The sequence below is a fragment of the Crocodylus siamensis genome, chromosome 3, assembly GCF_052110815.1.
Source record: "Crocodylus siamensis isolate JL-2025a chromosome 3, ASM5211081v1, whole genome shotgun sequence".
Taxonomy (NCBI): domain Eukaryota; kingdom Metazoa; phylum Chordata; order Crocodylia; family Crocodylidae; genus Crocodylus; species Crocodylus siamensis.
This window is the reverse complement of record NC_143397.1, coordinates 108,558,376-108,584,315: the sequence shown is the minus strand read 5'-3', so window position 1 is coordinate 108,584,315 and position 25,940 is coordinate 108,558,376. Positions and strand designations below refer to the sequence as shown.

At 42.3% G+C, this 25,940-nt stretch overlaps 1 protein-coding gene across 1 annotated transcript in view; it reads left to right on the top strand.

Annotated features, from left to right (window-relative positions):
- The window catches only part of HOOK3 (hook microtubule tethering protein 3), a 129,908-nt gene extending 104,180 nt beyond the window's left edge, over positions 1-25,728 (top strand). The window contains exons 17-22 of the mRNA XM_090038949.1: positions 884-918; positions 1,792-1,874; positions 3,384-3,484; positions 14,475-14,579; positions 14,730-14,801; positions 15,463-25,728. Of these exons, the coding sequence (XP_089895075.1) occupies positions 884-918; positions 1,792-1,874; positions 3,384-3,484; positions 14,475-14,579; positions 14,730-14,801; positions 15,463-15,603 (537 nt within the window). The 3' untranslated portion in view covers positions 15,604-25,728. The remainder of the gene's footprint in view (positions 1-883; positions 919-1,791; positions 1,875-3,383; positions 3,485-14,474; positions 14,580-14,729; positions 14,802-15,462) is intronic.
- The last annotated feature ends 212 nt before the right edge of the window (positions 25,729-25,940 follow it).

Here is a 25,940-nt window from a genome sequence, read left to right as displayed (position 1 = left end):
AAGGCTATTGTGAGTATGGCTTTCTATTTACTTAACATAATTTTCCCTTTACTGGCATTTATGGTTTTGATTAATGCTTCAATGTATAAAGTTACAGTATCACGAACTAAAAATTACAGATCTGATTTAGGTGCAAGATATTTCCGCAGCTGTAGTAAAATAGTAAAGATGGGAAAACAGAGAAAGCTAAAAGTTCAGGAGACATTCTTGGTGCTAATAACCTTAACGGCAAAATTCCCGTTACAGGAAACCGTGCTTAACGCTGTTTCACTTAGTGCTATTTCGCTATAATGGTGATTTTTAAATTGATACCTGGTTCTACTCGGTGCTCAGCAAGTTTCATTCTAACACTTGTGGTCGCCATCGTGGGTCGTTAAACACTTGCAGTCACCATCTTGGATTGTCAAATACTTTCAGTTTCTCTTAACGCTCGCTTGGTTTAATGCTCGTTTTTTCAGGAACCTAATAAGAGTACTAAGCGTGGGTTGGCTATAGTTTCCATGAGACTAGGATTTTCTTGGATTATTATCTGATGTTATTTTAATGTATTAGCAAGACAACCAATTAAGCAAGTTTTGCTGCAGTATCTATACATTTCAAAAAAACTACTTGGGGTCTAACTTGCAAACTGTCATATAATAGCAGAAGGAAGGGAGGGAGGAAAGAAGTTTTATTTGTAATTAATGGACCTATTCCATAATGATTCAGTACAGAAAAATACTTGTAAAGCCTTCAGCTTTCAGTAAGGCTGTTTATCGGTCAAGAAAAGGTAATTAATTGTAATGTGGAACTGCTGTATATATAATATATTTGAGCATAACTGCTAGGATTTTTGAAGTTCAATAGCATGTTGAAATCACTAATACTTAACTTTCTGTTTTAGTCAATTCTTCTGAAAAAGAAACTTGAAGAACACCTGTAAGTGATACAGATTTTTCCATATTGTGTTTGTCATGTGAAAGAAAAATAACTATTTTTGGCATGCAGGCAATGCTTAGCCAGTAACAATAGTGGTAAGGCAAACACTTGATAATGTATTTGGAAGATCTATAAGGAAAAGAAATGCAAACAGCCCAGGAATATTTGAGTCTATTATTCAAGCATTATTTGCATTTCCTACCAAAATGCTTCGCCAAAGAAAAACAGTTGTAAAAAAACCCACCATTTATGGCCTTAGGATTTAAACTTTTTTATAAAACTTAAACCGAGAGGAAAAATTAATATTGCGCTGAAGGAACCATTTTAATTTGAACAATATTGTTTACTTTTTAGTATACATTATGGAATAAAAGATAACATTTTAGTGAGTGTGACCCTTTTGTTTTACTATTTATGCACTTCTGTTGATTTTACACTTTTCCGAATGGCAGTAGTTATCTAAAGATCTGATTACTTGTTTAACTGGCTTACAAAAGGTGTGGCCTCGTTCGCTTTGGGGGTTTTAAGCCAGTCTTCCTCAATATCACAGCTATCCGAATCATTCATTTCAAGCATGCTTTGTGCAATTGATTATAAATTATGAAATAATTGTAGATTTATGGACAGCTAATTGAGCTCTTTAATGTTATAACTGATCATCTATAGAAATTCCTTTTCTTCTGTTTTTTTTAAACATTTCCATTCTTGGGACATTGAAGCCACTTGTCATTTGCTGTCATGCCTCATTGCCAAAAGTAAGCTGTGCTGTAATCTCTCAGAAATGTAGCACCTGGATTTTCTCATTGTTTGACTTTTATTTTACCTGGAAAAGAGTGTTAGAAAAATAATGTATGCTTTTGTAATTTGCAACAGTGAAAAGCTCCATGAAGCTAACAATGAACTACAGAAGAAAAGAGCTATTATTGAAGATTTAGAACCAAGATATAACAACAGCTGTGAGTTTTCCTACATCAGAACTCATGTTTTGTTTCATTTTTTTAATCTTTTGCATGTAGGGGAGGGTCTTTAACAAAAAAAATCCGTATAACTTTTAAGTTAATGGAGTGTAAATGTTTAAAGGCATTATTGTATTTTATTTTTGGTTAGTCAAAAAAATGTGGCTTTGGACAATCAGGCCATTTTGATTGTCACAGCCATACACTAAAACCCATTTATAAATGACTAAATAGTATTTTGCTATTACCATATTTTCTCATATAAAACTGCCCCAGAAAATTATATGCAACTTATTTTTCAGAGACAGAATGAAAAAATGTATCCATCCAGAATTATGGCTGCATAGAGCAGGGACAGAGCCTAATTTTTTAACTGGCTCACCCTCCTTTTCCTGCTTAACTAAAATCAACACACTAGTTGCTACTAAAGACTGGTCTCTACGGATGGTTCTATGATTTTGCTGTATCCCTTCCCAGTCCAACCCTGCACAGTGTCTTCTGGAAACTGAGGTGTATGGAGCAGATAGAACTGCCCTGCACACCTCCATTTTTTTCAGGAAGCATTCCAGAGCTGAACTGCAAAGCAACTGCAGCAGAAAGGCAAGCCTATGTGCCCCATTTCTGCTGCACCTCTTTCTGGTTTGGCCCCAGCATACCTCCTGGAAACAGAGGCATGCAGGGCAGTTCTACCTGATTGCAACAGCATTCAGCTCCAGGCTGCTGCTCCTAAAGAGTGAAAGTGCCCCATGTGTCTCTGTTTTCAGGAGGCTTGCTGGAGCCAAACCAGGAAGAACAGCAGCAGAAAATGTTGCACTTGTCTCTGTAATGTAAGCAGGTGATCCTTTTTGCTGCACCTGCTTCTCAGTTTGGCTCCAACATGCCTCCTGAAGAGGCACACAGGGCAGTACCGTGGTGGTGGCAGCAGTGGCCCCCAGCTGGGTTGAGAATCACTGGTCTACAAGCTAATTTTTTTTAACACAGTGCTGCTTAACCTATAGCCTGTGGGCCAGATCCAGCCTCTGGATTGACTGGATCTAATCTATAGCACAGGGGATCAGTGGCAAGCAACTCAGCCTGGCATGTCCCCTTCCTTGGCCTACTCCATTATGATGATCCCCTTTGAAGCCCTCCCTGCCTTTCTCCTTCCTCTGTCTCTGACATGTAGCAGCCACCTTCCTTCCCATACTGGAAGTGGTGACCTGTGGTGCAGCTGTGTCAAAAGCATCTGCCCCCTGCTTCCCCTCCCCAGCTTCTGAAACATTAAGCTCCATTGACTAAATGGTTTTATTACAGGGGAATTGAGTAGACTCCTTTCTCCCCACATGTGTACCTGAGCTATTGATTGTATCTTCTGCATCAGAATATTTTTCTATCCTGACTGGGGCTTTTCTTAACTGAAAAAATAAATACTAACTATGGGATTAAATATGTGAAACGCACAGTATTAAAGTATATGTATCCATAATGTGTTTTTTCTGAAATGTGGGGTTTTTCTACCTCTGTGTGCAGCACTCAAAATTGAAGAATTACAGGAAGCATTGCGGAAAAAAGAGGAAGAAATGAAGCAAATGGAGGAGCGATACAAAAAGTACTTGGAAAAGGCTAAAAGTGTAAGTGTGGCGTGCTCAAAGCTGATCATTTCTGCTGCATCTTGCCCTCTTTCCACAGTAATAAAAATAAATAGCAGATTCAACAGTGCTTTGCAGCACAGTAGAGGAAGGCCATGGGGCTTGTATTTTTCAGTCCTAATAGTCCCCTGGCTAACACACAAATGGGTTACCATAAAGTAAATGAAAGCAGGAACTGTATGTGCCTGTGCGTAGGCTCTTGCCCCGCAATAAATGAAAGCTAACTTGGCAGTAACTTATTGCTTCAGCAAAAGAAGCACTGTGCTTTGTGTCAGTAAAACCACCATCCTGCGCATGATCACTGACCAAAACAAGCTGTACCTATATATATATATATATATATATATATATATATATATATATATATATATGATATCTGCACTGCATATGGGATTTCTGAGACTAAAAACTGCGGCTGCAGAATGTACCTTCTCACCCTCTGGTCACAGAGGCCCTGCAAAAGTGGTTGCAAAAGCGTAGTTTGCTTGAACAAGTACCAATATTGCTTCCTTTGCTAGGGGTTCAGTGCAATTTTACGTTATGGGTACAAAGCACATCTGTATCCATTCTAGGAGTGCTTTAGAAGGCTGGTGTTCCTGTATCAGTAAACCACTCTAATATAGACTGCATTTTGACCATTCTAAATGCGTATTATCTGCTCTAGTTTTAGATGAGTTCCTTAGTGGTTCTATAAATAGCTACTGTATTTACTTGAATACAAGATGAGGTTCTTCCACAGTCAGAATGGGAGAACAGTCCTATATTTGCATATAATGAAATTTTATTAAATACATTGTTGATCATTAAACTGCTGCCACAGTAGCATGTGCTCAGGTATGGAAAACATCTGTGAAGTTGATTAAATGCAGCCGACACTGAGCGTGGCTCACATTGGGCAGACATGCTGATGGGAACCTTCTTTTTTTGTGTGTATATATGAGTGGCCCTTACAACAAAAAAAAACAAAATGGGCAGTTGCTCCCCAAAGAGGGAACTGGCACCAGGCCTGGAGGTACTACAATACCAGGTTGACACCAGAAGGGCCAGAACCAGCCCTGACACCCTCCCCTTGATGCCAGAATTCTTGATCTTAGCCAAAAGATGCCTATGAAAAACTTTTTTTTTTTTACAATTTTTATTAAAAGCACACATCACTACATTTACAAAGCTACACATATTGAACATCCTTGTTTTACCAAGACATAATAGCACAGAAAGAACTACCTATCAAAAACATACAGGTACATATTTTAAACCCTTAAACAACATGCATCAAGTTCCCATAAAAAACAAACCCTTACAGGACTCTTTTTTTCTTCATACAAAACCCCATGAAAGAACTGTTACTTCAGTAACCACCTGAAACTCTCTAACCCTCCCATCAACCCTCTCTGCTGCTTTAGTGAAACAAGTGTGCCCAATCCATTTTCCTGCACTTCTTCTCCACCTCTTCCTCCCCAATCTCTTCCTTGTCCAGATCAATGTAGTATTTCAGTTCATGCAGCCCCAGTTTCAGGCACTCTCAGTGAAAGCCAACCCCTAAACATCCAGAGGTTTCTTACTTGCCATAAACTAATGTTAACACATGCTAATAAAATCCTTAATAACATTTCCTCCAGTCCCTTTGGTGCGAATCCCTATAGTACCATCTCCTGTGCTAAAAACAGGTTTATTTTGGAGACACTCAAAGTGGCAGACCCTTTCTCACGCCCCCTTTGCATATCATAGAAGTAGGGTCGGAAGGGACCTTGTAGATCGTCAAGTCCAACCCCCTGCCTGGGCAGGAGAAAAACTGGGCTTAAATGAAAAACTAGGCTCAAATGACTATGTACACTCCCAAAACACATCCTACCATTTCTTCTTCCCCACACCTCTCTCTTGGGCACCTTGATGAGTTTGTCAAGTCCCATCTGTGTCATACTTCTCTCACTGGCAAGATATTTCTTACAACCCATGGTAGGTAAGCATGTTCCCCTTTTTACCTGCCACTGCTCCCCACACCTTCTTCACTTACCCTGTGAAGTTTCCCTCTGGTGCCATACTGTCTCTCTCCCTTATTGCTATCATCAGTTTTTTATGATCCTTCAGGACCTCCAGCCCTACCTTTCCTATTTTATACCTCTGCATGAAACCTTCCATCCTGATGTAATGAATTGGCAGTTGCCATGCCCATGGTCTCTTCACAGAGGTCTTACTTACTCCCTGTTTCCTCAAAATTGTAGCTGTGTGAAATTGGGTGATATATGCTGCTTTCCCCTCTCCCTCCATTACTAACGCTTTGTATATCTCGCCTGCAAATTTCACATAGATGAACAATCACGAGTCCAGGAGCCCCCATCTCTCTTGCTTCATACACTTCAGCTTTCTCTTCTGGCATTTCAGAAGAACATGCATATTTCCCTCTGTACTTTTGCTATCTGCCGTCATGTCAGTGGGAATACAATTCCCATATATAGAACAGTCAGCAGTAGCATAGCCTTAAATTCATAGTTTCTAGGGTCGGAAGGGACCTGAGCAGATCATCTAGTCCGACCCCCTGCCATGGCAGAAAAGAATACTGGGGTCAAATGACCCCAGCAAGATGTTCATCTAACCTCATCTTAAACACCCCCAGGGTAGAAGCCAGCACCACTTCTCTTGGAAGCTGGTTCCAGACCCTAGCTGCCCTGACCGTGAAGTAGCGCCTCCTGATAGCTAACCTAAACCTACCCTCTGCCAGCTTGTGACCGTTATTCCTGGTCACTCCTGGTGGTGCTCGGGGGAACAGGGACTCCCCCAATGCCTGCTGATCCCCCCTGACTAGTTTATAACAGGCCACAAGATCCCCCCTCAGCCTTCTCTTGTGGAGGCTGAACAGATTCAGGTCCCGTAGCCTCTCCTCATAGGGCCTGCCCTGTTGTCCCCTGATCATACGAGTGGCCCTCCTCTGGACCCTCTCCATGCTGTCGACATCCCTCTTGAAGTGTGGCGCCCAGAACTGGACGCAATACTCCAGCTGTGGCCTGACCAGTGCCACATAGAGGGGGAGCATCACCCCTTTGGACCTGCTTGAGATGCATCTGTGGATGCGTGACAGGGTAGGGTTCGCCTTCCTAACTGCCTCCCCACACTGCAGGCCCATGTTCATCTTGGAGTCAATGATGACTCCCAGATCCCTTTCCGCCTCCATACTGACAAGAGGGGAGTTCCCCAATCTGTAGGTATGGTGCCGGTTGTTCCTCCCGAGGTGCATCACCTTGCACTTGTCTGTGTTGAAACCCATCCTATTCTCGTCCGCCCACCTCTGTAACCTGTCTAGGTCTGATTGTAGCCTGTTGCATCCTTCCAGTGTGCCCGCGTCCTCCCACATCTTAGTGTCATCAGCAAATTTGAACAGGGTGCTTTTTACCCCCTCATCCAAATCACTTATGAAGATGTTGAAAAGTGCGGGCCCGCGGACCGAGCCCTGGGGGACCCCACTGCCCACGTCTTTCCAGGTTGAGAAGGACCCATCCACTACCACCCTCTGGGTGCGCCCTCCAGCCAGTTGGCGACCCATGTGACTGTGTGGGTGTCGATACCACAGCCCCCCAGTTTCTTAATGAGAACGGGGTGAGAGACAGTGTCAAAAGCCTTCCGGAAGTCCAGGAAGACTATATCCACTGCTATCCCTGCATCTAATGATCTGGTGAGCTGATCGTAAAAGGCCACCAGGTTGGTCTGACAGGACCTGCCACTGATGAACCCATGTTGGTTGCCCCTAAGCATGCAGTACCCTGCTGGCCCCTCCTGGATGTGTGCCAGCATAATTTTCTCGAACAGCTTGCCTAGGATCAAAGTAAGACTAACTGGCCTATAGTTTCCCGGGTCCTCCTTCCTGCCTTTTTTGAAGATGGGGACCACATTGGCCCTCTTCCAGTCCTCCGGTACCTCACCAGAGCACCACGAGTGCTTGTAAAGCCGTGCCAGGGGACTTGCAATGACCTCGGCCAGTTCCTTTAGAACTCTAGGGTGGAGATCATCTGGGCCGGCTGACTTGACTACGTCCAACCCCTCCAGAAGCTCCCTCACTAAATCCTCGCTAACCCATGGCCCAGGTGTGCCTCCCCCGGGGCCCGAGGGGGGCCCAGCAGGGAGGTGGCTGTTCTGGTCCCTACCTGGGAAAACGGAGGCAAAGAAATCATTAAACATGTTAGCTTTGCCGTCTGGTGTGACGACCAAGTTTCCCATCGCATCCTGCAAGGGCCCCACATTACCCGGGACCTTCTTTTTACCCCCTATGTATTTAAAAAAGGACTTCTTATTGTCCTTAATCTGGGAAGCTAGTCCCAGTTCCATCCCTGCCTTGGCCTTCCTAACTACCCCCCTACATCCCCGAGCAACTACAGAATAGCCCTCCTTGGTGATGACCCCTTCTTTCCATTGGGTGTAAGCCTCCTTTTTAGCAAGGAGACATTCCCGGATGCTTTTGGTGAGCCACGGAGGCTTGTGTGCTCTCCTGCTCCCTTTGATCCTTGTTGGGATTACCTTCCTTTGGGCTTGGAGGATCGTCTCCTTAAGGAGTGACCACTCTCCTTGGACACCTGGCTCCCCTCCCCTCCGGGACCTCAGCGCTTCTCCAACTATCCTCCTTAGCTCGTTGAAGTCTGCCCTCCTAAAATCTAGGGCCGCTGCCTTACTGCATGCCTTTGCCACCTTGTGCTGGATGGTGAATTCCAGCAGGCGATGATCGCTGTCGCCCAGGTGGTTGAGCACCCGCAGCCCCCTCACCAGGTCATCACCCATGGCCAGCACCAGGTCCAACAAGGTGGGGCTGTGCACCTCCTGGGTTAGGTGGAGGTCCTGCACTCTGGGCAAGAACCTACGTGAGCGTTCAGACCTGGCTGACTGTTCTTCCCAGCAGATGTCTGGGAAGTTCAGGTCCCCCGTGACTACCACATCCTTAGCCTTCACTACCTCTGTGAGCTGGCCCAAGAATTCCTGGTCAAGCTCTTCTCCCTGGTTGGGAGGTCTGTAGTAGACTCCCACCGTTAAGTCCCTTTCCCCTTGACTGCCTTGTACTCTAACCCAAAGCGCTTCAGAGTGCCCCTCCCCTGACTCCTTGCTAATTAACGAGGATGTGTAATGCTGCCACTTTTCTGGCAAAGAACAGTGTATTTGCTATAGCTTTGCCATCGCCTTTTCCCACGCCGTATTACCTTCCCTTTGGCATCCATTGAGATTCGTAGCACTCTGATTTCTCCCTCTCCTTTTTGAAGGCCCAACTTCTCCAAGTCCCTCCAGTTCCCCACTCCCATTATTGTGCCTTTGGATCTATTTAGTTTAGCTCCCATCACTTCCCCATACCCTGCTGTATGCTTTAACGTCCTTTCCATTGAAAGTCTATCTCTAACTACTATATTTATGCCATTCATTTATAGAAGGGGTGTAGGTTGTAGCTGTATTTGTCTAAGGGCATAGGCAAACAAGGTTTTTTGGGTAAATCTGGTTTACCCAAATGACCTTGTCTATACATGTATAGTAGGCATTTTACCACACCCCCTTCTGATATTTTTACTCCATTTATGACCTTGTCTTCTCTTATTCTTTGTGCTGACGGTTCCTTGCTACTCAAATAGTACTGGTAACAGGGGGCATCCTTGTCTCATCCCTGTATGGATTTTAAAGGCCCGGCTTAGGTGCCCATTAATTTGGTCTGCTGCTCTGTACAGTAACCTTATCCAGCCTATTAATTTCTCTGGGAACCCTGCTTTTTCTTAGCAGTTTGAATATGCAGTCTCGATGCACTTTGTCAGATGGTTTTTCTAAATCTAGGTTTGCTATAACTGTTGTTTTTCTCTCTCGGATGTGGGACAGTGCATCTCTGATGACTTCCATCACTTCAGAGATCCTCTTGCCTAGGACTGTACATACTTGGTCTTCATGTATTATCTTCTGGAGGTTTTTCCTCGTCCTCAATGCATCTTAGCCCTTAATTTATAGTCCATTTTAAGGAGCATAATTGATCTCCAGTTTTTCAAGAGTTCCTTCTCCCTTTTCTTAAAGAGTAAGATCACAATGCCTCTTGTAAAATCTTTCCCTGCTTCTCCTGTTTCTGCTATTTCCTTGAACACTTCCACTATATCATTCCCTATGCATGCCCAAAACTTCTTGTAAAATTTCCTAGGCGGTCTGTTTGCTCCTGGTGATTTCCCTCTTTTAAAGATTTTAAAATGTTCCTCCACTTCCTTTAAGATTATCTTCTCTTTCATCTTCTTTGCTTCCTCCTCCTCTACTTTCTCTTCAGTCTTTTCCAAGAAATCCATCATCATCATCTTCCTGTCTGTTTCCTTCTTCTGGTGTAGCTCTTCATAAAATCTTGTCTCCAGCCCTTTCACCTGCTTTTCCACCCAGACACCACCACTTTTGTGCACTGCTTTAAGCCCTCCCTTTGCCACTTTCACTCTCGGCAAAAAGTATTGGGACCGCTCTTTGTTTTCTCCCATCCAGGGTGCTTGTGCTGAGAACATTTTCTCTCTCGTCTTTCTTTTAAACCAGGTTTCTAGCTCTTACCTTTTTTCTTCTGTCTCTTTTCATACCTGTCGTCTTATTGCAGTTTCCTGTAGCAGCTCCTGTATCTTTCTTTGCAGCTCTCTTAGCTCTTTTATGTTTTCCCCCCATGCATCTTCAGCCTTCCTCCCTGAAGAAGTCTCCCATTCTCTTCTCAGCATCATCCACCATTCGCTGGTACTCCTAAAATATCCACCCCTCATACTGTCTTGTATATGCTTGACATATCTCGCTGTCTTGTAATAGTCACACACTTAATGTCCATGGTCCCTTCCCTTTCATGGGACTCTCAGCAACACTCATTTCTACCTTCAGCATCCAGTGATCACTAAAAGCCACGTGTATGGTTTCTTTCTTCCTTATCCCTATTTCTTTTGATACAAGCACAAAGTCAATTCTTGATTGTTTCTTTCCGCTGGGTTCTGTTCTAGTGAAAACTTTCTCCCCTGCCCACATATCTTAGTGACTCTCTTTTTTAATTATATTTATTAACAGTCTGGATTAGGTGCGAGTGAGGAAGGAAAAGGAGTCTACCACCCCAAGAAGTAGCACAGATGAACCTTAAAGGGACAGGTGCACTCAGCTCAAAGCAAGCACAGATAAACCTGAAACAGACAGAAGGCCTCATTTTAAAACAAGTATAAATGTTATGTTATCAATGATTTTCCCTCCCTTCCATGTGCTCAGGGAAAGCAGGGTCTGACAGGGAGGGCAGGAAGTGGCTGCAGGGTGAAGAAATTAGGGGAGCAGAGAGCACAGGGGATGCCTGCTGCTCTTCCTTCCCCCCAAATTAATTTCCCTGCTGTAGTAGTGAGAGGAAGACAAAATCAAGATAGAACTCCAATAATTAGTTTCTACACCTGGAAAATTGTAACACATTTATAAATTTTCCTTATATAAAATCTAATTACTGGGTGGGGGAGGTTCGTCTTTTGTTCAGGATCATCTTATATTCAAGTAAATACAGTAATCATTTTTTTTTAATCTTTCTGAGCTCTGTACCAAGATTGTTAAACTCACCTAGCCCCCTTGGCCAAATTCAGACTGCAAGGAGCCTCACAGACCAGATCTAGACTCACCTTCTGAAACAGGACCACTCCTGAATTTCTGGCCCCTCTAAGAGCCTCAAGGGCTCTGGGGCTGAATTCAGCTTGTAGATCAGATATTTGACCTTTCTGCTGTATGCTTCAGGCATTACCTTCAGAGTTCATGTATACCCATTAACTTTTTATATAATCCCACATTATATCACCTTTTACTTATCCCTTGCTTCTAATCATGTTCTATTCTTGACTTTTTTTTTTTTACACTCTTTCCTATGTCTTTTTTGAAATCAAGTGGCTATAACTGACCATAGTATTTAGGGTGTGGGGATGTACTGGTGTTTTGATGTTTTTACTCTTAGTCTTTCATATATCCTTATGTGTTTTCACTGATCTGTTTGTGATGATGACAAAGTTTCTTCCAAGTAGATAGAATTTTAGAACCCATTAAATGAGCTCCTAGACCTTTATAGAACATTATTACTCATCTTCTTGTAACTTCATAGTTTCCACATTTGCTCCTTGTGAAGGATGCCAAAAGTTTTTGCAGCGTTCAAACAAATGATATTTGTCACTTTTTCTCTTATCTGTTATGCCACTGGTTGTCCCTGAAAACATTCTAATAGGTGTAGAGAGGTATGGTTTCCCTTTATGTAAAGCTTATCCAGTTTATATATCAATCTAGGCGCATATGATGCACCTTCTTCAATTTATTTTTCAACTAATTTACCCTTTTGGAGGCCAATGGTCATTCCCTAATATTTTCCAAGGTCTTTTATCAAGATGGGTATGATGATTACTACTCACCAGTGCAGCAGCTAGGTTTACCAACAAAATATATGCTTTCTTAACAGCTCAATAGACACTTTTAATAATTAATCTCCTTAAGAGATCTTGGGTGAATACCACCCGGTAGAGGTGACCTATTTAAATTTTAAATGATCATTTTGTTCCAGTATATCCTATTTGACATTTCATTACCTGACATCACTCTATCCTCATTAGCTGTGCAGGGTTCTGAAATAGAAATTAATGAAAGAAAGAAATGAGGAAAAAATTTAATTGGTCTTGCCCCACTCGTTTTTTAAAACTCTCACTCACTCTCTTCTTGCAATTGTAGAAGACATTCCGATGCCGCTGGACTATGTGCCATATAAAAATCAAGCTGGATAGCTGTATCTCCCCTTCAAACTTTAATGATGGGATCTTTATCTGTTGTGCATCCCCTTGGGGTCCCAGTTCTTCACTGCAGCAGGGCTGCCAGGGGAAACCAGTGTAGCAGCTCAAAGCCAGTTTCTGCCATTCCTTTCCAGAGAGAAGGAGTCCTTGAGTTCAGGGTCAGGAGTTGAGAAGAAAATAGTGACTGCAAATGCACCTTAGCAATGAAGTGAAGCCTGCAGGGAAATATGCTCCACACCCTAACACTGTGACAGTGAAGGTTGAGAGGGAAAACTTGTTCTCTGTGCTTCTGTAGTTTCTCAAGCCTATAAGCTTTTACTTTCTTCCCCTGATAGCTTTGTTTTGATGGAGGCTCTTGGTATGCAGCAGAGAACAGTTGCTGTTATGTTCAGTAGTAGACTTTATATTATCCTGCCTAAGGGATTTGGGCTGTGGAAGGGTATTTGCTACCACTGCCCTAGCATGAGGGGGAAGATTGGATTAAAGGATTCATCTTCTCAGAACAGCATGTTCTTCTCGAATTCTGTTCAGTTTCTTTGAACCATTAAGTTTAATGTGCCTGAGACCTGTCTTGCATGGTTATATTCAGGGATCCTTGTTTTCTCAGTTTAAAAGTACCAAATTCTCTGATAAAAAAAAAATCCAAAGTTCTCTGATTTGAAACCCCCAAATCTGCATTTTTCCACAATTAAAATAAAACCTCTCTCGCTCGTGTGTGTGTGTGTGTGTGTGTGTGTGTGTGTGTATGTATGTATCAGTTGAACACAATGTTTTGATATAGTTACAAATTTAAAGCAATTTGGAAACCTGCCAGTGCCTCAGTCAGTATTTTGGTATTTGATTTTTGGTTTTTTATCATGGAAAATAAGAGCTCCTCCTGCCCTCACCAAGACATGGATCTAACTGTCACTGTTGTTGCCTCTGCATCTCCCCCTCCCCCCCGCTTTGTGGCACTGAGCAGCCCTGATCTGTTGGTGCCCTGCCCCTGCTGTTGCCCCTCACTCCCAAGTTATGCCGTCTCCCAGCAGTCATTCCAGTGTCCCTCACTCCCAACCCACAGCCACCTGCTCTACCCCTCCAGCTCTGCCAGAGGGAGCCCCCAGCTGCCAGGGCTATGGGACCTGGTGGCTGCTGCAGCTGGGGCAGAGTGTGGAGACCCTTCCACCACCACCACCCACAGGTGGCACAGCTGGAGTGTAGCTGAGCAGAGTCTGTGGGGGTGGGGGAGGATGCGGGCTGCTCACCACAGGCTTGGGGCTCCCTGCCCTGCTACCCTCCCCCCAGGGGCCTCTGTGGCCCAGCAGGTGAGACCTTGTGGGAGAGGGCAGGGAGGCTGACTGCTGCAGCCACTGCCACCTCCAGGAACCCCACACAAGCTGCACTGCCATGGCAAAGTACCCTCTGCCTGCCCAACAGCAATGAGGGAGGCAGCGTGTGACATGGAGTTATGCCTCTCTGCTGCTGCTAGACAGGCAGGGCATGCCTCACCTTGGCCGTGCAGCTGGCACAGGGCTCCCAGCAGCAGCAGTAGCAGTACTGAACCTCCCCGCCCTGCTCTACCTTCCTGAGCTGGGTCCTGCCCACTGGGCCACAGAGGCTCCTGGGTGGAGGGCAGCAGGGTGGGGAACCCCAAGCCTGCAGCAGGCAGCCCGCATCTTCCCTTGCTCCATGCACAAATCTAGGTGGGGGGCACATGCCCTTGTCCCCGAAGTGCACAGCATGGGGGAGTGAGCCCCCCGCCACTCCCCAGATGAGCCACCTGTGGTTCCGTCCCACTCCCCCAGCCAGGCCCCATGGCCATGCATTCCCACTGTGGCTGGGTGGCTCCCCCAACCCTGCCCCACTCCCTCCTTTGCTGTGGCTGCCTGAGTCTGTCCCTCCTCCCCATGCGTCACTTCTGCCCCCCTCTCCCCCTTATAGACTTACCTGCAGGCAGTTGGGGGAGCTGCTTTCCACCGTGCCCTGGCTGTATTGCTGGCCATGTGCATCTTGGTCCTTGCAGCCCTTTGCAGGCTGGAACTTTGCCAGCCTACAACAGGAAACCCGTGGTATCCATGATTTTCTCCTTTAAATGTGAAAATCTGTGTTTTTCTGTGGCAAAAGGAAAACCTGGATCCCTGTTTATAATCCTTTGGCTCCTGGCACCTTTTATTTAATTTAGAAGTGCTTTGAGAGATCCACTTCGGGGCATCCACTTACACTGTGGTGTTTACCTCTTGCAGGTTATCCGAACTTTAGATCCTAAGCAGAACCAGGGTGCAGCTCCTGAGATACAGGCTCTGAAGAATCAACTGCAGGAACGTGACCGAATGTTCCATTCATTAGAGGTAATAATCTGCCCGTTTCCCCATCACCTTTTCTAGGTGACTTTTCTGTTTTAACTAGGCATTTTGAGTGAACACAGAGACTATCTTTCTAATATTTACCATCCACTTTTACCAAACAGCTTTCAACTTGTGGTAATTTTTCTTTACTAGAAAGAATATGAGAAAACGAAGAGTCAAAGAGAAATGGAGGAGAAGTTTATTGTTAGTGCCTGGTACAATATGGTAAGGAATTCCAAAAATACAAGGATTAAAAACCTTAAGCTGTGTTGTTTTTGTGGCATGTATTGTGAACCTTTTTTCATTTATTTAACGTATACTGTTTTGAAACACATTTTTCTGTGTGCATTCTGAAGGGTGGATGCATTTACTTTTAATTACATATAACCCATTGCAGGGTACCCAGCCTTTGAGCTGTAGACCACCAATAATCCCTAAGAACATGATGCACATTCACTTTCTTCCCCCTTCAATTAAAATTTTAAAGGAGAGGGGACAGGCTGGTCATGAGAGAGTTTGAGGGTTATGATGGTTCATTGGGTAGAAAACCTTAGCAACCACTGACTTGTATGTAAAGTGATTACTGGGAAAGAGTGCATACCTGTATTTTCTAAACACCCTTGTCATAAATTAAGTAACTGTCAAATGCTGAAGGAGATTATGATTATGATAAATTAAGCATAAGCTTACAGTGTTAAAAAGCAAGATGATTTCAAGCCACAAAGACAGAAGTATCACTTCATGGAAGAGGGAGCCTAAGTTTTCTGTTTTGTAATTCTGACTTACTAGTTTTACAGACTTTCGGATGTACAGACCACATCTCCCATAAGTATAGCACTGTGTACAGGCACAGTAGGTTCACTAATGAGTTTCTGTTTATTCCTAGGGAATGACTCTGCATAAAAAAGCAGCAGAAGATAGACTGGCTAGTACAGGCTCAGGACAGTCCTTCCTGGCTAGACAAAGGCAAGCCACCAGCACAAGGAGATCGTACCCTGGACACGTCCAGCCAGCTACAGCAAGGTAGAAAAACCTTGCCTTTAGAAAGGAAACTACCCTGTGATCCAGGCATACTTCTGTTGCACGTGACAACATTTCAGGAAACTCAACCAGCATCTTCTCCCTCTCTCTCTCTCTCTCTCCCCTCCCCCCCCGCCTTGTTACCACAGTTGTTCTTCAGTTCAGGAAGGGTTTCAGTATGGTATCTCATTGTTTTAATACCATTTGCTCTTATTTTTGGAGTCTTCCTCTCTCTCTTTCTCTCTTTGCCATTTTAAATTTGCCAAAATTTTGAAAACATCTAGAAGAGTTGCTGTATAATAATGGAGTCTTTTTACTGTATATGATGCCCTCATCTCTTACCTAAAGCCTCACATAGGTTATTATTGCAAACATACATTTCCTGTCACAAATGGTATATTTGTGCCTACCTACGTTACCATCCTTTATGAGATGCTTTGTTTAAAGGGAATTAGTTTCCTTTTGACTGTGTAGTAATCTGTGGTTAAAATCTCTGAAAACAGTTAACAGAAATGCAGAATTACTGTATGAAGCTGTTGAAAACCATGTTGGCTGCAGAAAGACCTAGGCACTGGCATTGGTGCCCCATAGCAACAGCCCATGGCACCCAGTATTGGATGCTTCTGGTACAAAAATGAGTTGGTTCTTTTATGAGCAGAAGTCTCTCCTGTTTTTGGCACTTGGCATCAGTTGGGAAGTGGGATGATTTGGGAGCCTCTTCTTTAGTTCATCTTCCCTTAAAACGTTTCACATCTGCTTTATTTATTCACCAGTATCCTCTGCTGTTTGTTGACAGAGGTGATTGTTGTTCAGATATTTTTCCCCACTCTTCTTTGTCAGGTTGATTCAAAAACAAATTAAGAAATATTTGGAGTGGTTGAATATGCTACTGCTTCATTGGTTTAAACAAAGGCATTTATTTTAAAGTGGTGTAATTCTGTAACAAGACATTATGGACTGAGGCCCAGCTGAATACTATTGATATTACTGTGCTCAAATTGTCATCCACCACTAAAAAACTTACTTCTAAAACACTGATTTGGAAGATAATTATATCAATTGCCTTATAAATGGTATCAGTGCCTTGAGGCAAGTTTGTTGCTGACTTTGTCGAAAACTGGCTGTGTCATTTGTTGTACTTATTTTTAACAGGTAGTTGTCTAATTACGTGTCTCACCATTTTTGTAATGCCTTCCCTTTGGTCAGTGAGACAGGTGACTGGCTTTCGTGGTTAATGTTAGGTTAGGACCCAGTCTTGCGAAGTGCTGAGCACTTTTTGCATGATTCTGCTTACCCTAAGCCCACTAACTTCTTGGTGAGTTGAAGTTGCTCAACCTATAATGCCTGTCAGTATTGGACATAATATATTTACTCCTAGGGAAGCTTACTTAGTCTGTGTACACCTTGTGACAATTTTACCTTGAGAGAGAAAAAAAATCCTTGCCCTTCGTTGTGCATACAATCTAGTGTCTAATTATTTTTACTTTCAATAAACCCCATTAAATATAGCTTATGTTCGTTTTTGTAAGTATCCCAAGTTATATTTTAATCTGAACTTTTGATTGAAAACTAACTGTTTAAAACTACTCCAAGTTAAAAATATGCATTAAAATATATGCTTAAAAATTCATCTTGATCTTGATTTTTCCTACAGTACAAAAACCCATCATATAGAAAGAATTGTTTTATGATGTTATGCGTGTAGAGATTAAAATATTTATAGAGGTGGTCTGCCCTCTGTTCTGTGCCTGCAGGTTTAGGTAAGAGAGTTGTATTTGCACTACAACAGCTGCTTATCCTAACAGCATAAAAGGCAGTTTAGGACTCTCGTTAGCTCCATAAACTAGTATTTGTTTTGCTGTATTTTGTGTTAAGAAACAAAATGCTGAAGAAAAATTTCATGAACTCCATATAACAAAATGAGTACAAAGTTTTTGCGAAGTCTTTTTAGTCTTTTGTAGAGGCCACACTGGTCATCCTAACTTGTAAGTACTTTGTGTAAAGTAGCCAGTGTTAATCATTTTTATAAGTAAATTTAATGTTTCTAAATAAGGAATACAACGTTCCTAGAAAGGAACCCAAGCATATTTAAAGCTATATTGCCATTTTTGTCTGTCAGGCTCTTCCTTTCCATTATGAGCTGCCAAAAACTACTTGCAGATGAAAATAATTCCAAAATTTTCAGTAGGGAAGTTTTGTCTCCCAAGTTTGTCTACTAATTTAGTTAAATATGAATCTAACTAAATAAGAATTTGAAAGATGTGCAAATACAGTCATATTTTCAGTGTGTTCTCAGCATGGTCTTAAAATGAACTCATTTGTGCTCGATGGAAAATAGCTTTCAAAAACCCTTTCTTGAAATAATTGCACTTGCTTTAGTTTTAGGTGAAATATTATGTGTGTTTTCCCTTAAAAATGAAAAGGTGAATCCGATGTGAGAGATTTGATTAATACTGCCTTGAGACTGGTTCTGGACAGGCCTTGTATGCTTCCCTGCATGCATCAGGACGGTGAACAAAATTACTTTCCTGCTTAGTGCCTCTCCCAAATAAAAAGGAGACATTTGGCAGAGTCTAGTGTGTGAGCTCTGTGCAGCACAAGGGGTAAATTCTGGTTGAGTTAAAAATACCCAACCACTTCTTTACCAAAAAGACTAACCCCTCGCCATCTTCCCTGAAAAAAGAAATCCAAGCAAAAAGTGTTAAACTATTTTGGCAGCAGCTGTGTGCTGTTCTCAGGAAACTTGAAGGCTTCCTAGAGGTCCTGGTTGGCTCTGGTGAGCGCTTGACACTGAAAGTCCTCAGTTATGAGCAGAAGACATTTCTTCCCTGTCCAGGAAGACAACAGATGTTTGTCAGTGACTTTGACAATTAAAAACTTCTTTCCTCAGCAGAGGAAACGAAAAGCAACATCATTCTGGGAGGCTTTTCGGGTATAAACTCTCTGGAGAAGTGTGTTCCTTAGTATTTTTTGTGAATGGCATGAAGCAGAATACCAAATGAGTCGGCCCTCGTGGCTGCTACATTTTTTAAATTAATTTGGACTATCACCTACCTGATGGATTGAGAAACCCTGCCAAGAGGCATTCCTCTTGTCTCCAGAACAGTGGAGTTGTCATTTCAGCCATGCCAGTCTCGCAGACTTTAAACCTGACATGGTGACTCTCCAGAGCTGTCTTCTTTGCAACCAGCTCTACCATTTCATTGGGTAGAGTGCCGGAAACATGTTAAACTGAAGGAGTTTCAGAAAAGACCGTATAAAAGGTTGGTGAGGGATTTGCTTAGCTAAAAGCTAGAAGGAACCACACATCTATTTTTGCTTTAATGCTAACTTATAAATGGTGCTTGAATTAAGAAAAAAAAAATGGGTAGATATATCCAACATTGCTGATCGTGACTAGCTAGGAAAGATTTGGGGGAAGGGCTGTAGTCCATCTTTTCTTCCCAACTGATGCTGCAGCTGAGGTGGACAAGAGACGTAAAACTAACAGTGAACAACAGATTCAAGGCAGCTTGTCAAACTAATCCAAACACAGCTGACATCAGAAAAAGCTCATGGTAAATGCTCTAGGTGAAATCCTGAACCTACTGAAGGCAATGGACATTTGCTATTGATCCCATTGGAACCAGGAGTTCACCTTCTGTTGGTAAATGCTTGTTCAAGTAATGCAGTTGCTCCAAAGTGGTTCTGTAGCCTGGTTGCTGCTGACAAAGTCAATGATCTGTGTCACTGCTTGTTGTGTATGCAAAGCCACTTAGAGAACTGATGAAGATAGCACAGCTCCCTGGAGAGTTGCTAGTACTACATGCTGATTCCACTATTTGAAGCTGTTTGATTACTGTGATCCCAGTAATCTTGGCTTGCTGCTGAGCTGGTTGTCTAACATGTCAGAGAGGCAGCAGCGTAAAGCACTGCTCAGACAAAATGGAAGTACTGGGGGGTAAAACAGGACTTTAAAAACACATGCCCTTTGTAGCAACAGCACGTATTGTTAAGCATAGACATGTTCTTCAGTGAAGGACTGGAGCAACTTCTGAACAGGAGCAGAAGGTGAAAGCTCAGGTTTCAAGTAGATGTGAAGTGCCTGGTTCCATCTTCCCAACAGTTAAAAATGTGCCCTTTGCGCTGCTTTTTGCTTTTATATTGCCATTCTTATAGCCATTATTGGACGTACTCTCACTCAACAGGTTTGGAGCCACTTTCTTGCAGGAATGAGTGTTGCACAGTTCAAAGTGCTTGCCTAGAATTTATCTGTAGAGCCTTGTTGATTTCTCTTCACTATGAAGACCCATTGCAAGCATGACAGGGTTAGAAATTATCGCAATTTTGAATCTGATATCACAGCAAATATTTTTACAAGTAAACAGAAGCTGCGAAGAGTAATGAATGCAGTGTGGCACAGGGAGTGCAAATGTAACTCGAATCCTTTGCAATGGAATATATGTAGGAAAATCAAAGTAATAATAATAATCACTGTCATCAGCAAATTAGCAGATTAAGTTACCATCCCAAACAAAATGTATGAAGGTTTCATGAAATTGTGAAGTAAATGTTAAGGCTACTTCTTCTCACCATGGCTCACTAATATGCTGTGTGCTGTTCTGGACTCAGTACCAGCCGGAAACATGTTACACTGAAGGAGTTTCAGCAAAGACCATATAAAATGTTGGTGAGGGATTTGCTTAGCTAAAAGCTAGAAGGAACTACACATCTATTTTGCTTTAATGCTAACTTATAAATGGTGCTTGAATTAAGAAGAAAAACATGGGTAGATACATCCAACATTGCTGATCATGACTAGATAGGAAAGATTTGGGGGAAGGGCTGTAGGCCATCTTTTCTTCCCAACTGATGCTGCAGCTGAGGTGGACAAGAGATGTAAAAACTACAGAGATGGATATAGTATAAGGAGAGTTAGATACAGAGAATAAGATTAAATAGAGCAATGGAAAACTCTACACTGGATGTCCGTGGGGGATATCTCCCTATGGATCAACCCCCAGGGAAGTTGTGAAATACTGTCACCGCAGTTGTTTGAAACTAGACTGGGGGTTGAGGGGCGGCGGTATGGAGGAGAGACCTGGATGTGGACAGGGAAGTGAATCTTCTCTCTAGGTAGATCCCTCTGCTGGGGTATCTTGTCAGTGCTCTGATGAAGTCACTGGAGCAATGACAGCTTACACCAACTGCAGAACTGCCCCTCTATATTGCATTTATTCCAGCTTATAAAATGATGCTTTAGTAGCAAGTGGTTTGCTAACTTTTTTGCGGAGGGGGAGGGGGAGGAACCTCTGCTGTGGCAGTGATTCCTGGAAGAATAAATGAATGGGTTCGTTTCCAGTATTGCCATGTGAACTTTTCTCGTCAGAAGAGCACTTAAAGCCTTCCTTGTAGAATCATAGGGCATTTGGTACATCCTGAAGAGTCCTATTCAGCTTTGCAGAATCAGGGAAGTTTTTGAAGGTCTTTCACTAACAACTTCAAGGGTAAATTTTCACATCTGTTCTATTAAATTATGTTAGCTGTGGACTTCACCAGTTCTCTTGTACAAGCATCTCACATGCAGGTGAGAGCAAAGAACAGGCTGTTTGTTTAAACCAACCTATGCAATCTTACTTAACTTGAACGTTTAACATTTTCAGGAGTGCTGGTTGTAGCCATATTGGTCTAAGGACACAGGTTTGTTGGGTAAATGTGATATCTTTTATTAGACCAACAATTTTTACAACTATTTAGTTGGTCTAATCACATATACCCAAAGAAAGTTGTCTGCTTAAAATTTTCAGGACTAAATTTTTCTAGTATTATTTCCAAACATTGCATCACTTTGTGCATGCTCACTTAGCAGTGCTGGAGTGAATAACGCACACAAAGCAAGCCTACATCGCTCCATATAGGTTTTATCAGGATTATGCTTTGTGTATGTTCATTTTATGCATTTTTTATGACATTTCACCAGATACAACCTCTTCTCTCTAGGTGTGGAGGGCAAGGATGGAAAAAAAAGGACAGTAAAGCCAGTTTGGGGCTTGGAAGGGTACTATTATCTGTAACCAACTTGAGTTAAATGGTTTACTTTTGGCTTCTGCAGAATTAAATCATCAATCAGACAGACATGTTTAGTTCTAAATTTTGCAAGTATTATCTTAATGTAATATTTTCTCTAGTAAATTCAATCCAGTATCTCTTGCCACAAGACATGTTTAGAATTGACTATGACTAGGGGGAGTGAGATGAAAATTCATGGGATGCAAAGTCCTTCCAATGAAACTATTTTTCTCCTTACACTGTGATGGAAATATTCTGGAATTTCTTAGTCCTATGTATTTTCTCAGGAAGAATTCAATTTGATTTTTTTAAGAAGGTTTTGAGATGCCCAAAGGCTGTCAGTGTAAAATGAATGCAAGACTGCTATGTAGTTAGGTATCAAACACAACTGTTTAATACTGAACCCCCTAATCATGGAGGCTGCTGACAGACATGGGGAAAAAACTGAACAAAACACAGCTTTACTGGAAGAGGCATCATGTTAGTTTGATCTGCCTCCCCAGTATCTGTATAGATCGGGTGCTCCAGCAGAACTTTTTGGTGCTTTTATCTAATAACTGATTCAGTCAGCTGTCGGATAAAAACACCAAAAATCCCCGCTGAAATACCCAGTCTATACAGATGTTGGGCAAGCTGGGTCAAACTAATGTCTCGACTGGGTATGTGTTGCACTTGGTGCAGGGGTGCACCAAGCTGAAAGTAAAGTACTGTTTGTTTTTTTCACGCCTGCAAGCAGCCTAATATTTTTATCTTGTGACCAGTGTTTAAAAAGTTCTCATGTATCAGAATTGGTGAGAGGACAACTCCCATTGCCTTTCTGGTTGATTACAACTCCTAGTATTGGAGAGGCACCTTTTCCTTCAGGAAATGTGTTTTAATGACCACTACAGGTAGCAGGAATGAGTGAGGCATGTGGAGGCTAACTTTGTATAATTTTGTGCACTGTGTATGGTTTAGGAGGCATTCTGAGCAAGATGTTGGGTTAAGTCGTTCAGTCTGGTGTTAAAGTTTGGATTTGTCTTAGTTTGGACATCCTACAAGAATCACGTTTGTTCCCTTGTTCAGTGCTTAGCACATTATTCATTCTGTTGATTCCTCTAGTTACCTTAAGAAGCTTATAGTTGAAGCCCAAAAGGAAATGTTTCCCTGGAGCCAGCAGACGTGCAGCTAAAGACAGGCTTGCTTTTAAACTGCTTTGAAAATACCTGTTCTGTTCTCATATTATAATGGTAATGAAATGTTTGCTGCTTTTTAACTTTCTTCTTTTATTTTTTTATTTGCAGTGATGTGATTGCATGACCTGCAGCATTATTTATCAAACAGGGACTGTTCAGTGCATGACTTGCTTTTCTGTCCAGACTGCATAACCCAAACTTAACCAGTTCCACCACTTAAGACTCATGGGCATCTGATTGCAAAGAGAGAGATCCACTTGCAAAGAAGCTTGCCATCCAGGGGAGTAGTTTTGCTGTCTCCCTCTTCTTCCCTTCCTTCCCCAAAGAAAGTCTCCTTGTGAGACTGCTGGAGGAAAAAAACCCAGTATTCAGAAGTTCAGAGAAGGCATTTGGCACATTGATGTAGCCCTTTCAGCGCTCCATTTTACTTTCAGTCTATCCACTTTCACTACTTATTTCTAATTAACAGTATTAACATATAAACTTCCTGCAATGCTTTTTCCTGTGCTGCGCTATAAAACATGTAGTCTTAATGAGGTCATAAATGCACTTTTCAATTACTGTTGCTATTTTAAAGCACCTGGGCCTTTAAAAGGATTCACTTTGGGTTTTTTTAACATTCAAATAAAGCCAAGAAAATTTCTCCCAAGAGAAAATGCTTTTGAAGTGGTGCTTAGCCAACCCATGTTTCAAGCAAAGTTCCTCTGATAAATGCCACACCCCATCAAGCTATCATGCAATATTTTATTTACAAATGTTGCCTACTTAATGTATATACACAGTAGTTTGTGGCTGTTGTATTTTCTCTCTACATTTAGGTGTGTTGTCAGTTTCTTTCAGAAACACTTTTCTTTGTGTACAATTGTCAAACAAATCTAGAAAGGAACATGAATGGAGGTAACTAATTGAGAAGCAGTCGACACTTTCTGACTCTCAGTATTATGCAAAATGTCCTTGCCAGCTTATTATTTGCCTTATTTATACTTTACCTGTACTGTTTGTTCGTATCCCAGTCTTAGTTATTTCATTTCCAAATTGCACTAGCATGCCTGTTTTTTTTGTTTGTTTTTTTTTGTACCATGAAATATTGCTCTAAGATTAGCAGTATATAGACAGTATAACTCAAAATGCTTTGTTCTGCCAATATTAATTTTAAATGCTCTTTATTTAAAGTTTAAAATTTCCACATATTTATACTACTGTATTTTCATTTTGTACGTGGATGAACAGTACCGGTAAGATACAAAACATGAGGAGATACATCTGAAATACTGTTGAATGCTAGGTTAATTTGCCTACTATCTAACCTCCCAGAGGTAGGGGCTGGCTTTCAAGCCATAGAATTTGCAAAAAGGTCTCAAGAAAGTTTGCGATACTGAGTACTGTAACACTGTTGGGAGGGAGCAGAAGTCCTATTCTCAAGCGACCCCAGCTCCAGGTTCATCAAGGACCTTGGCCCACGTGCTGCCCCTGGTATTCATGTGCAAGTCCCAGGCAACCCTAGGACTCAGTGCGTGCTGTGTGTGCGCAGTCATGGGACAGACACTTGAGCAAGCCTGCACCTGCTGCAGGAATATTGAGGTAAAAAGGGACTCAGAAGATGTGTCACTCTGCTGCCTTCCCTCTGTGGCACATGTCCCTGCTTCTGCCCCAGTAGCAGTTGTCCATTGTCCTGTGGCAGAAAAGTCAGGCATGGAGTCCCATACTGTGTTCCTTGCTCTCTCTTGCTGGGGGAGAGGTAGTAGCCTGACTCCTGCTGCCCATCCCCACTCTTGAATGCCCCACCAGAAGTTCCTGAATCCTGGGGGCTCTGGCTGATGCTAGCCCAAGTCATCCAGCCAGGAAGAACTGCCACCATTGTCACTGAGAACATGGAGCCATGCCCCTCGCAACCCTCTAAGTCCAGCTGAGCCAGACTGGAGCTGGAGGGAGAGGTCAGGGCATGGGGTACAGACAATACCACTTAGCTATTCTGTTGGGGGAGGAATGGGGGTGTTCTGGCCTCAGGGATCTGGTCATGATAGACAGCAGTGCTGGGCCTGGCAGTTCTGGAAGGTGCAGTGAATAATCCCTTGAGCCTAGTATTTGACCTTTAAGTCTTAACCATGGTTCTCTTGGTAAGTGTTTAGGACTGATTGTGTAGACATGCCTGCTTTCCTCACTGCAGCAGGATGTGTGAGTAGTAGGTGGAGGGGCCATGTGTAGTCTGTTGGAGTAACAGCTATATCGGTGTATGGGAGCTGTTCCTCATTACTGCAGTCTGGCTGTGCACGTCAAAAGTTTCTCATCAGAGTTGCTTTCCAGGCCCCAGGCATTTTAATCTCTTCCTCAAAAGTGTCTAGCTTGACACTGCTATTTGAGTCCCTTAATTCCAATAGAGAAGTGTCATATGAAACTGGTAACTTCCAGTAAACATGCTGACTGTTCATTTTAATTAAGTTATCTAAGTATCTTTATCATGGAGTGACTGCAAATTTCTGTCAGACCTAAGTGATCTCAAGCATGTTTCCAGTATACTAACTTAATGTGTGCTGCGTAGGAGACTTTTTTTTCTCAGTAGCAGCTTGTTTGACTGTCCTAAATTAGGTGTTGACCAGTTACCAAAATAACTGTTTGTGAAATTGCCAGTGATATATTTCTGTAAGAGATGGATTTCTAGAGTGTCAAAGCATTCATTTCCCTTTTTCAGTTCACCTATGAATTCTTATTCTGTAACTACCAGATTGTCATGGTAGTGGTATTAATATACATATCTGTATATAGACAAAAAGATACAAGGTAATGGTCATTAGAAATGAAATGTTTAATAATGCTTTTTTTCCCAGTCAAAAACAATAATGCTTCCAAGGCGACAGAAAAGTGTACAGTTGTTAAACAAGTTGTAAATAAAGGCTTATATAAAATTTAAACTCTTTATTTTTCTGGTATTTGTCATTGCATTAGAGAGAGCACGCTAAGCAATGTTCCTTTAGTCTGACACTGTAACTACTTTATAACATGTGGTGACTGGTAGTCCCATAAAGATTACTTTATCCTAGTTTAGATGGGCTCCTTGGGTCTTATACCCCCAAAACTTCAGTTGCCTTATAAATAAGTTATTTAATTATATATATATAAAAAA